The sequence below is a fragment of the Tauraco erythrolophus genome, chromosome 6 (genome assembly GCF_009769465.1).
Source record: "Tauraco erythrolophus isolate bTauEry1 chromosome 6, bTauEry1.pri, whole genome shotgun sequence".
NCBI classification, from domain to species: domain Eukaryota; kingdom Metazoa; phylum Chordata; class Aves; order Musophagiformes; family Musophagidae; genus Tauraco; species Tauraco erythrolophus.
In genome coordinates this window covers 18,401,684-18,415,466 of record NC_141470.1, presented here as the reverse complement: position 1 = coordinate 18,415,466, position 13,783 = coordinate 18,401,684, and the positions used below count along the sequence as shown (strand labels likewise).

The 13,783-nt window shown below is 38.2% G+C and overlaps 1 protein-coding gene across 1 annotated transcript in view; it reads right to left on the bottom strand.

Moving 5' to 3' along the window:
- The window catches only part of PRMT3 (protein arginine methyltransferase 3), a 69,419-nt gene that overhangs the window by 52,304 nt on the left and 3,332 nt on the right, over window positions 1-13,783 (bottom strand). Inside the window, exons 4-7 of the mRNA XM_086612896.1 lie at window positions 13,301-13,403; window positions 11,448-11,601; window positions 7,259-7,400; window positions 4,094-4,159 (exon numbers count right to left, since the gene is read on the bottom strand). Of these exons, the coding sequence (XP_086469022.1) occupies window positions 4,094-4,159; window positions 7,259-7,400; window positions 11,448-11,601; window positions 13,301-13,403 (465 nt within the window). The remainder of the gene's footprint in view (window positions 1-4,093; window positions 4,160-7,258; window positions 7,401-11,447; window positions 11,602-13,300; window positions 13,404-13,783) is intronic.

Sequence of the window (13,783 nt, the reverse complement as noted above, 5' to 3'; positions counted from 1 at the left end):
TTACTCAGAGGCTTGCTCTGAGAAGAATGTTGATAGCAAGCTGATGTTTGTAGTTGGAAGTGAAACTCCAAGGACTTTTTCTGTCCTGGCCAGAGTGCAGAAGCACGGCGGGATAAAGGGGGAACACAGCCGGGACAAGGGGGCCACGATTCCCCTTGTGATTTGTGGTGGAATTTAAGATTGAGGGCCAAACTGGCCAATTAGTATTCCATATCACGCAGAGTCATGCCCAGCATGCCCAGTATAAAAGTGAGGGTCAGCCGGAAAGAAGGGCGTTTTGCGCTTTGGGTCTTTCGCCGCTTCTGCTTGTTTGTGCTTCTGTGCTTTTGCTCTATTGCCTTTTTTTTTTCCGCTCTCTCCCAGTACTCCCACTCTCGGAGTACTTTCTCTCTCTCTGCCCCTCTCTATTTCGGGGCCTCGTGTTCGTCCAGGATTTGCAGCTTCGGGACGAGACAGGCTTCGCATACGAGGGGGTGGTGAGCATCTACACTGTGTATTAAATCATCTGTATTAAATTGTTCTTATCTCAACCCACGGGTTTCCCGTTTCTCCTTTAATTCTCTCCCTCATTCCTGGGGGTGGGGGAGGGTGAGTGAACGACTGTGTGGGGTTTTGTTGCCGGAGTGGCCTAACCCACGACATCCAGGTTGAACAACTTTTTTCCAAAGAAAGCATGAAATCACTCAGTAATCAATCCCACACTTGAGAACTATAACCCTGCTTTACAAAATATTTCAAGGCAATAACACACCCTACTGCCAAACCTTCTAGTTTATGAGCTATGGAGCGTTCTTGCTTTGGCAAAACCAAGACTTGCGTGTGCGCTTTTAGATTTCACCTGACAAATAGTATCAAAGTAAGCACTTGAATGCTCTGCACAGTAGGCCTGCTTGCCTTGCATACAACTCTATACATTTCGATGATAGATACAGAGCAGCAATTCTGAAGCCAGCATGAATAAAACCAGCTGTTTATCCTTAGCAGCACAGTAAGTGAGCTTCTGCTGTGGTGTACTGGGAAGCAACGACTGCAGAGTTGACCGCCACTTGTCTTCATAGAGCAACTTACAATCTGGAATCAGACTAGAAAACATTAGGGTGATGAATTTTTTTTACAGCATCTTGTGTAGAGGCTGGTCACGCAAGTTGTGGAGAGAGTTACTTGTTCCACTTGCAATTCTTTGCATCTATGTTCCAATAGGAGTCAATTCTACAACTCATTCAGAAGTTACATGTGAGTATGCACTGGCTACAGAAATCCCTAGGCTAAAGTCTTCTAGAGACAGGAATAGAAAGTAAAAATCAACGTCCTTGCAGCTGCTAAAGTCTCCCACCCCCTAACTTCATCTATTCTAACACTTTACCCATGGTAGTTAACAAAATTGCTGAGCCACGAAAGCTGGAAGTCAGAGCCAAAAACAAACCTCTGTGAAAGAATGATCTTGATGTACAGTTGCATGAAAGAGAGCAATCACCACAAATTGGAAAAAAATCAGAACAGACACCACTTTGGACAGCTGCCCTGGTCACTTAAAAATCCAGATGGAGCTCATCTAGCCTTAGGCAGGGGATGGGGGTGGAGAAAAAGGCACAAGAGAGAAAATATACAAGCAGGAACACATCTGAGGAACAGAAAGACAAGCAGAATGATCACCAATTAGTCTAAGGACAAGGGTCTACAGCTAACGCATTCTTGCAGTGATCACATATGGCCTCTCACCAGAGATCTGGAGCAGCTAGACTGGTGATTTGACTACACTACAGTGTGCTGCAGCATCACATCCTTCTCCACAGCCTAATCAAAAACAAAGTCTATTTCTAGCAACAGAAGAGCAAATTACTTGAAATTCAGAAAAAAGGAGGTCAGGTAATTTGGTCAATTAAATTAATTCCATCAATGAACTTTTAGCAAGAGCAATGTTTAAAACCTTATTTTTCCCCCTCAATATGGCATTGATGCCTGCCTCAAACTTGTATCCTACAAAACTAAGTATGGCAATAGGGCTTGTCTAACCAACTACTTTTCCACCAAAAAATGCTCTCGCTGTATAATAAATCACATTTCCTTTTACTGAATAAGGCCACCTTCACTACTCCTGCTAGGTAATCTAAATTATCCTATTTTCATCTGAAGTGCATCTGGCAGGTTGAAAATAAAGGCAGAAAGCAGGATTCATTCCAGTTTTAATAACTTCTTTTGAAAACCAAGAGAGGAAAAAACACATTGGCTGGTTCTGAATAAAGTATGCCTAATAAACAAACCTAGGTATTCTGTTATCATCTGTTACCACGCAATCACACCTCTTTGGGATACTACAGATTTGCATCAAAAGCTAGTACGATCAACTAAGCTCTTTGAACATGGTCCTCCCAACCCACCTCAAATCCATCATCTAAATGCATAGAGGTGTCCTTTCAGAAACAGCAAAAAGCATCACTACATATTTTCTAGGGAGGAATACCGTATGAGAGTCCTAGGAAATATGGTATCAGACTTTTACTCACTTTTTTTTATACTGTAATCAAACTTTAAGGGAAAACAGCATACTTCCAGCATATTTCCTCAAGTTGGAAGTTTCACTCATTAATATGGTTCTGAGAGTATCATATGACACAGAAATTAAGCAAAACATCTTAACAGTTCCTTCAGCAGAAGTCTGTAACAGATACCACTTCAAAGCTAGATCTCTGAAAAAAAAAAATTCCCACATATTCTCCATAACAGCACACCAAGTGAAAGCTACATCAACATTTAGTCAGATACAGAAGTTTAGTGGGGCACTGGTCACTTGGATAGAAGCTGTTGGGAACTCGAAGCACTTGAGAGTCTTTCTTTCTCAACTTCAACACACTATGATGAGTTTGGATACACTATGAATTTGAGGTCAGAAGTTACCAGTATGTCCCTATAGTGGAGGAAAAATACAGTCAATCCTGAAAAATTACTGTTCTACCGGGACATACATTCAGTATAACTTAAGATCAGTTTTACTCTGTGAAAACCTGCAGTTATCAATTTTAGGGGCATCCATGAAACTAAATTCTTTCCTTTACTGATTCTTCTGCTTTGTTGGATAAGCCACCCAGCTACACAGTCGCCTGCATCTTTTATGTAGCTGGCAGTATAATGTTTCTACGACTTTTGCTTGTTCTCTCAATATAGCTAAAGAGCTTCGAAATGCTTCATAGAAACAAACTTGTGACATGGATTGAAGCAAAAAGGAAGGAAAATCTTTTCCTCCTATTTTTCTGCTGTAGTTGCCAAAAGAAAATGGAGCTAAAACATTCAAAGAGTATGCCCTATCTACCTTGAAATACCTCCTGCCTAGGACGAAACCTTATCTAGCACAATTTCCAACTGAGGAACTATCAGATGGGTGCATTTTTATTACTTACACAACTATTCTGAAGCCTTGTATTATCTCTTATTAACAAAGTCTCAATTAAAACCAAAATCAACAGTGATTGCCTTCCATGAACCTAGACGTGCTGGTTTCACATCGAGAAATATCCATAAGCACTAAGTGGAGGAAAGCTAATCCAGAACAGAAGGCTGCACAATGTAACTCAGAACACAACATTAGAAATAGCCAGCAGAAACAGAAGTCATGAGGAGGATCGTAACTGTGCAAGGGTCATAACCACAGAAGATCATAAAAAACTAATTCAATAAATCAGTTGCGTATGAATTCTTCCCAGTTCTAATTACACAGTGCTTCTAGGATGTTTTTACTTTATCAGGTACAAATTGAAATTCACTTCAATTCTGGTAAAGAGGCCCTCTAAGATAGAGTCCACTTAACATACTGGACAAGAAAGGCTCTACTTAACCCGGCCAACATAATTAATCAACATCCCGACATGGCACACAGAACAATGACAACAGCGATCAGCACTTCTGTTATCAGCACTGTGCACCCTCCAGCAGTCGAATAGCACTCTACCACCTAATAAAGCCAGAGGACATTAAATCCAATCTTGTCTGTGCATTACTGCATTCCCAAAGCCACGCAGTAGCCATCCTGAAAGATTTCTACCACTCGAGAAAAAATAAAGCGCAGAAATTACTGTATCTTCTGCGCTGCTTTACCTACCTTGTCCTTGAAGATATGTGGGTTTTGATAGATGAAGTCACGATAGCTTTCCGTACGCACTTTATCCTATGATTTAAAGAATAAAAAACAACGTTCACTTTTTCTACTTATGTACAGCATGCCATTCAAAAATGCTGAGAAACTTGCTTTTTAACTTGGCCTAAAGGTGTTTTGTGGCTACTGTATTTATAAAGGCTCTGCAATCATGACACTTCCCATATGATATTCTTTCAGAATTTAATGTCTTTGCAAATGAAGCCAGTTGAGCCTCTGGAGGAAAAATAAGGAATTAGCTTACACTTTTCTGACCTGACACATTTGATTTTTGATGTTTCAAAGTTCTTAATACCCCTTCACCAATTTCCAGGAACAGCAGTAATGGAGTGGCAATACTGCATCAACTTTGCATAACAACCTTCTATACAACGGTAAAAATTTGAGTCACAAGCTCATAAAACATTTTGTATAATTTTATTCTGACACTCCTGTGACACAGATGCCTTCAAAAACACTTATGGATCAGATTAACCTTTTCTATCTCTGAAGAAACTGCAAATTTGCAAACCAGAAGACAAGCTAGTAATTGAAAGTGTATAGTCCATTGTATGAAAGCCCAATACAATAAACTTGTAATACAATGCGACCTGAGAAGCTGTAATTTTTCAAGCATATAACTACACTTTTATAGTATCTTACTATATGAAAGCTAACAGCATAGCACAACCTACCAGCAAGGTAATACATTAAAACATTGATTATCTTAATATGCATCAGCAGATACACAAATTGATAGTCACGGATAGATTTTTGAATTGCTGTTACAGTTCAAGTGTTAGAGTAAAGCAAAAGAAAATTTTTAAGCAATTTTTTTCTAGTAAAGAAACGCCTATAAACAACAGTAAAATACAAAATCCAACCGCTTATATTTAAGTTAACATTCTTCTACTATGGCAGGTAAGAATTTTAGAAACAATAAAGAAACTAAGTAAATTTTCTCCAGTGAGAAAGAGCAAAGTTCATTTTATTTAAAAAAAATGATCAAAATCAGAGACTGAGAACAAAAGATATATTCATAAAAATACTGGAAACAAAACTTTTGAGGCTTAAAAATCCTAAAATTCAGTTTTAAGTTTAAGAGGATATATCACAGACACACAGAGACTAAAGAAACAGCTAGGGATGATGTTAGATAATTGTACTTCAAAATTATACGTAATTAACATGAATTCAGAAAAAAAACCCCACAAAATCCTTTAAAATCATACTGGCTTACTATGGTGTTATCTTTAGAGCAACTATTTTTAGTACTTCACCTCTACTGCAGTATATAATAGGATTTGCTGAAACAACCAAAAAAGTTAAAAAAAAAAAAAGGGAAGGTTCAGCATCAATCGAGAAAGCAGTCAGCTGGAAAGCTTTCAGCCTTATACCCTGCCCACTCACATTGCCTCAGCACTGCCCCAACTTAATCAATACAATTCTAGCTGCTGTCTCTACTATATGCACTGCTGCTCGAGTACGACACAGTCATTCACTTTGGGTCTCTCTATTCATCAATTCCATTCTCTCAGTCATCATTTCAATGTAAAGCTTTTTTTTGTTTTTAAATAAAATGGTTTACTAAGGTGATAGTCAAGAAATTATCGAGTAAACAAACAGAACAAGCAGAATACTAACCATTTGGCCAGTGTAAAGTAACAATAGTCTTCCCCCTTTTCTGAAGAATTTGCAAAAAAAAAAATAAACCTGAAACTCTGTCTTACCACTACGAGGCATAAGGGAAAAAAAAGGTTTCAAAAGCCTGTGTCAGAAACAGACTTAAAATTCAGACAGCAAGTCTCCTTTCTTAAAAATTTCAGTGTAGCATACCACTATATTTATACAAATGAGGTAGACAAAAAAAAATAAAGTTACTGCTTAGCATATAGGAAAAAATTTAATGTACACGTGATAAAAATTCCTACATTTTGTAAAGTCAAAAGTCTTCTTAAAAGCATTCTGACAAACACTGCCTGAAACCAATAAAACACGATTTTGTACCTATCTCCTTGTGCAGAGATGGAGAATTAATATAAGCTTTATTAGCAAACAGAAAGGCTTCCCCATTCTACAGCCTGTAACATCTCAAACATCACCTTTAAACAATTGCAAATACAAGCTTCTAACATTTCTTTTTATCTTCAAGACTTTAAATATATTTCTCTAGACTATACATTTTAGAAAACATTATTCTACATCTGCAGACATCGCTGTGCTCCTGTAAAATCCATCCCCCCCACCCCTACTTTAAAATTAACCACATACTATTTTTAACACATATTCATGTGTATTTCTCTATTTAGTTGGGGCCACTAAATGATTTACAAAGGAGAAAACTTCATACGCTACCTGTACGGACAAAGTCACTTCACAACTTAATGTTCTATCTCTACGTTAGGCAGGAATTTTATTTATTCATGCCTTAAAATGATAAAACTGTTTATGACTTTCACAACTATGATATTTTCTCTGAAAGGAAACATTAAGAGATTCTGATTTACTTGCCAATTATAAAGTTGGGGTTTGTGTGTGTTTGGTCGTGGTTTTTTTTTTTTAAGGTAAAAAAGCATATACAGGTTTGCCTTTGAAGAGTTTTAAGCAGTTTTTCAATCTTTATCACATAAAAGGATCATATAGTTTTTCCAGCTGTTCAATGTTACATTATCAATACACTGAACTGTGCGCAAATATCAGCAATTTCTGTTTACCTAATACAACAGAAAACCACAATATTTGAGAAATAGTTTTGCCTGACAAATTTCAATTGTTAGGAAGATATAAACTCAAGAAAAACATTCACTGTCTGTACCGTGTTTTATCCTCTATCTTTTAAGCACCCAGAAAAAAGCTGCTTTTGACAAGGTAAAGTTGTGGCACAGATATCGTAAAACATATCTGTAGAGGAAATCATTTTATGTTCTTAATGCTTCACCTACAGTAAGCAGAATTTATACAAAGGAAATAAAACTGGAAAAAGATCTCTCAACTCAATTCCAAGGAAAAAAATCATGTATAGAAAGGGTTAAAAATGCAGCTGCTCTGCAGTATATTTATGGGCACACAGCCCACTTCATTCCATCCTTTCTCTTTGGTCCTACTAAGATACAGTTGAGACGATTTTCTAACCTTTAGCATCTCTTCGTGTATCCCATAATGCCCATAGGAGCTGAAGTAAACACCATCCTCATCCTCGTGAAGGTCTGCAATGGCGCTGGATGATGAGCTGCTCCTGACATCAGCGTTCATCACGAAATCCTGTGCAAATTGTCTGTAATCAATTTGAAATGTACCCTTGAGACATGTTTATGGCATCATGAAAAGGAGGTGGGAGTAGTGGGGGGAGAAGGGGATTGAAAGAGATAAGGAACCCAGCCTGTACAGGGGCTTTGACAACAATAGAACCGGTTTTAAGTGTGCACAACCTCCCTCTGCAGGCTCCTCTAAGCTGCTGCACCATCATTCTCCATCCATCACCCTCCTGCAGTGACTACTGTCTGCTTTCAACCAGCAAATATCAGCAGTGAAACATTCGGACCTCGTTTCTATTTTTAAGGAGGAATTCTTTAATTTGCATTCGCTAGTACCACAGCTAGTAGCGCAGTGGTCACAACAAACGTGTTTTAGGGTGTGCACTGAAAATATGGACTCGATACCACAAACAGCACAAGAACTACAAAGCATACAAGGCTGCACGGTGAGTGGAAGGTTGGATAAAGTACTTGAAAACTGAAGCATTCAGGTGGAAACAAACCAGAGCTTAAAATTCAATTTACTACTTTAATTTCATGCTGCTTATTTTTCCTCCTCTGCGGCCCTGCATTCCTAATACGCACATTCTCATTCCTCACAGCAGTTTTGATGACAAAATACACAAATCAAGGGGTTTATCCTGAAAACATAATTAAAAGTTGACAGGCAAGCAGCTCATACTATACCCACAATGAAGTGAAAAAGCAAACATGCTTCAGCCAGACAATATTCCTCCAAAGTCTACAGTCCAACATCAGCAAAGCTTGCATCCTAGACCACTCCAAAGGAGCCACAGCTCACCTCTAGCAGCAGTCATACTTCCTTAAATAGGAACTTACTGTAGAGAAGCTGTAGGTAACATCTCATTAACAGTGCCACCCGTGTAGAAAAGCAAAACCAAAAAATACTATCCCAGTACTGACATGTCAAATACTTCTCTGCTTAACTAGTTTGAATGGGGAAGAGAAGGTGGTAGAAGAGCTCATATGAAAAGTTCTTCAGTAACAGAAACTCCTTATACTCGCTGACACATAGGTAAGACCTGGATCAATTTTAATATTGCTCTTTACCATGTCAGTTTGCATTTTCCTTACTTTTAGATAAATATAAAAATGATAAAAATCAAAACTTACAAAAAATAGATACTATGACATACATTTAAGTATAATTAGCATTTTGTAAGACTTAAACCCAATTTAAAATTTAAACTTATTTAAAATGGATTCAGCCAACAGTTCCTCCAGCTGATGCAAGCAAAATAAGGACCAAATAAACTCCAGAGACAGATCTGCCCTCTTGTCTTGTTAATCAAGAAAACTCAAGGTAAGCAAAACCAAAAGCCATGACCACTAAACAGGACACAGATGACAAACTTCAGGATATACAAGCCATGCTTAATCCAACTTAAATCCCTAAGTTAGATATAATGCTGAAGGTGACCTGATTTATAGAACTGTTACCATTTGTGAGGGGGAAAAAAAAAATGTCATTAGGCCTCCAGCTACCCGTCTTTACATCGTACCCCTTTCAATTCTCCTAATTCAGTAAATTTACTCAGTCTAGCAAACTTGGAAAAACATTTCCACAGAAACTATTTCATACTTGACCAGCAAGCATCCTCATGCTATCATTCCAGAGCTCAGAGGGCAGCAACCTCTAGCGAGCTGCATGACTGATCCTGGACAGGCTGCCATCAAAAAGCCTAAAATATTTTGTTTCCACATCTTAGAAATTAAGACCTGTATAATGCAATTGAAAGAAGTTACAGTTACTTAGTCCTCCAAGAAGTCTCTGTAGATAGGTATAGCATGAGAAAACTCCTGGATCTAGCTTTTTTTACTCCAGAAGTTCAAGTCAGCCAACCAGCCTGTTAAATACCAGTATAAACCTATATCCATGACAGAAAACAACAGAAAAACAGGTTACTGTAGATCAAGGTCCTGTACACTATTCTTGCTCCATATGAGACTTCTCAGCTATCTCTATTTCATAGAGATTTACCTGAAAGGAAACCTCTGTAGATGGTCTCTTTCAGCAGAGCAACCTTCAGCATGAATCAGTATCACTATGAATTTCAGCACATACAGGCTACTACAATGCCACTAGTTCATCCGTCCATAATTTAATACTGTGCTGCTTCATCAGCTCTTCATCTGGCTAATTTTGCTGCCAGCCATACCCCGCTGAATTGAAGAGCCAGCATTGACGAAGAACAATTAAAGGCTCCCTTTTACAACAGCAGATAATTTGATATATGAACCTCAAAAAGAAATATACGTAAGCCTGACTGAAGTTTAGAGAGCTGAAAAGAAATTGCAACTGATGACCTGAAATGACTTTTCTTTTAAATGAAAAAAAGGGAATAAAAATAAGACAACATACAGAAAACCCCCAAGTTTTCCAAGTAGTGACCAATTTCATAGATTTCATAGATTTTCTAGGTTGGAAAAGACCTTAGAGATCATCCAGTCCAACCATCCCTAATCTCCCATTAAACCATATCCTTAAGTAGATCATTCACCCTATTCTTAAACACATCCAGGGATGGGGACTCAACCACCTCCCTGGGCAGCCTATTCCAGTGGCTGACAACCCCTTCAGAGAAGAAATACTTTCTAACATCCAACCTGAATCTCCCCTGACTAAGCTTATACCTATTTCCTTTTGTCCTATCACCCATCACTAATGTAAAGAGTCCTTCCCCCACCTCCCCACCATCCCTTCTCAAGTATTTGTAGGCTGTAATCAGGTCTCCCCTCAGCCTCCTCTTCTCCAGCCTAAACAGCCCCAACTCCCTTAGCCACTCCTCATAAGTTTTATTTTCCAGCCCCTTGACCAGTTTAGTCGCCCTTCTTTGGACTCGCTCCAGGAGCTCAATATCTCTCTTAAAGCGAGGGGCCCAGAACTGGACACAATATTCCAGGTGCGGCCTCACCAGTGCCCAGTACAGGGGCAGGATCACTTCCCTGCTCCTGCTGGTCACACTATTCTTGATACATGCCAGTATCCCATTGGCCTTCTCTTTCTTATTCTTTATGATGAATTACAGTACTCTTCTGATATCTTTGTGTACTTGCAAAAGTTAAACCCAGCCAAAGACAAAACTGTTCCTTTTTGACACGTATAATTGTTCACAGCTAGTAGGATTTGAACAAACACATAAATTTATTTTGGGATACTTAGATACTAATAACATCAAGTGTGTACTCTCAAAACATACAACAAACCCTCAAACGTATTTTACAAAAACAAGGGTTTTGTCACTTTATTTGTCCACAGAAGAATATGAATTGCTTTTCCAAGTCTCTTACACACAACTTCAGCTCTTCAGTGCCCAATCAGCAGGATTTTGAAATTACATGTTTGTATAGGATTTAAACCTGTGACTCAAAAAGAAGTTTATATTCCCATTTTAACCATGAGCATCAGCAAACTATATTCTGAGGACCTCTAGATTTAGAAGTAGCGTGTACATCTATGAGGACGTCCCGATTCATGACTGTGATGCACTGAACGTGCTAACAGAACCCACACCTGAAACTGAAAATAAGTGTAGCTGAAAAGTTGGTTTATTCATTTCACTGAGGGCTTCTCCAAACTTTAACTGGATTCTACTAGTAACAATGATTGTTTGGAGCCATCTCTCAAAATGTTGAGAGTCCTGTATTTAATGTGTCAATACCTCCCTCTTCTCCATTGTGTACATCTTCAATGTTTAAATTCATATTTAAAGGACTAACAGAAAAGTATCTAAAAAACAGAGTGGTCTGAAGCGAAATACATGTTTCTGAGCCATGTGCTTATTTAGCTTTCCTAAGCATGCCTTGTTCTTTCAGTTTGTGCAGGTTTTATGCAGTTTTTACTGATCATCTACAAGATGCTTACTAATCATCTATAAGATAAAAGTGAAACCTATGGTCTGAACACAAGTCATGAGTTTTACTCCATAGTTACATTCTACCACTTTTTTGAATATCTATTGCTCTGTAAACACGAACATCTCATCTCACCTAAAACACTAAAGAAAAAAACAAGACCCCAAAAAAACTTCAGTTCAAACACTTACTTCATTTTTTGAAGATCATCTTGTGCTCTAGCCAAGGCCGCTTCGGCAAGTCTTGCTCTGTGTTCTGCATGTTTTAACTGTTCAAGGAGCATCATGGTATCATTTAAACCATTAGAAGGCAAAACGTCTGCAGGTTCACAAAGATCATCTATATCTGATGAAACAGGTAGAAAAAAAAGACTTCTATGAGTCACAGTTTGCTTCAGAGCAGCTCATAAACGTATGATGTTCTCAGTGTTGCAATTTCTGTCTGGATGATTTGTTGAAGTAGTCTGTTTTACAAGAAGCATCACTGAATTTGATAGGACTAACCACAGAACACAATACTACTCAGTAAAAGCAAGTATGTTAGAAGGAAGACCTAGGTTAACATATAAATAAATCCAAAATTCAGGCTTCTTTAAACACTAGTGTTTGATAGTTGATAAAAGATAAATTAGGTTTAGACTGTAATTAAGTTAATTACAGTCCTATTCTCTATTTTTTCCAATTATGTTATTCTGAGGCCAATAGGGCTGGTAATGGTAAAAGGTAACAAGGTACATAAATTTTAAATATCTGAATAAGTAGGCAGCAACTCTTAATTTTCCAACCAATTCCTGGGCTTTTCTAAAGCTTATGAACACACAAAACTCAAAAGAGAAAAAGCAGATTAAATATAAATGAAACATTGCTTTTTAGCTACCAAAACTCAGACTCAGCACTAGGTCCCATTCACCTGTTGCTAAATTCAGTTAGTGACTTCAACAGATGTCAGTGGATAAACAGAACGGTGCTACCGTGGTTTTGAATGTAGTAAGAAGTTACAATGAGCTTATTGGGCAAAGACTTCATTTAAAAAAAAAAAAATCAATTCCTTTTAATCATGGAAGACTGACTATTTGGCCCATGGAACTGAAACAAACCACAGATACTTAAAATAAGTTTTCAGAGGTTCAGATCACCTCCACAACCCTTTAGCAACCGCAATGGCACCTCGAAGCATCTCAAAGGTCTATAGCTTAGGCAAAGAGTATATATTAGGCAAGAGCTGATACAGTGAAACATGAAATTCCTGAAGTAACTAACCAATGTCCTCTACCACGCATTATCTCTGCTATCACGCAGAGAAAAGGGTAGAACTGCATCCCAGACTGTCTGGAGAAGAAAAAAATCCACAAGCCCATAGCACCTTATGGTTTAGGTGAAAGAAAGAGGTAGAATCAAGTGCAAAGTAGGAAGAGAGTGAGAGGATCACAGGCAGCAAAAATAAGTTCAAAAGTCAAACTGGATTCTCTCAAGACCATCTGATGAACTGTCATGAAAGAGAAACTAAGGTTGCTTGTACTGATCGCTAGAACCACTAAAAGAAGCAAATTCTTCTATGCAACTGTAGCACCTTAAACCAGGTTGCTTCAATATAGAACCTGTATAAAACGAAGATAGTTCAAACAAGCCAAATTCCTTGCTCCTTACTTCTAGCATACATTTTTGAATGAATGCATCTGATTTTAAATATCTACATTTAGAAGTTTTAAAAGCTTTATAAATCTTCCAGTGAAATCTGGGCAGAGTGCCTCTTTGACCTGCTTAGTTATTACGTACAGCATCTCTGCTATGAACATGGTATTTACAGTAAGTTAATGCAGATAATAACACAGGGCTATAGAAATCTTAGCCATTAAAAACCAACATAAAACGTGGTAAAAATTTCAGAGCGTGACTTAACATCATGACTTCTGCTATTACGTGGACTTTCTCATGTACTTAAGTCAACTGAATAATACTGATGACGTTTCGTATGACAGGAACTCTGCCAATACCACATTTACCCCCACAAGGCAGTACAGTCGTACTGAGAGATATCTATTTACCAAACTGCAGCAGGAGATCATCTTCTAGCTCTGGTTTCAAATATTCCTCTCCTTCCCAAGGCAGTGGGCTGCTGAGTGAACTCAAATATGCTGTCGTTGGTTTCTAGACAGTAGGAAAAGATCATGTGAGCTACGTTTGTTTGAAAACACCAGCCTTTCAATTTCATTATAGAAAATAAGGCAAAGAACTGTTCTCCCATCTATTAAAATAAATGGGGCACTATTAAAGTATCTTTGCAGCAAAGGCTGAGAAAGATACTACTTTAAAGCATGACTAGTGAGAACTGTGAAGAAATGAACTTCTGGCTTCCATCCTGCCTCTGACAAGTACTCACCTTAGCGTACTGACACTACAACTATGGTGACCAGAGAACAGAATAAAACTACACCTATGAGCTAGTCTGCATCCCAAAGCCCAGGAAGCTACAGGATCAAGGAATTCAGTACAAGCAGTAAAGCAAAGCAGACTGACAGACATTGAAG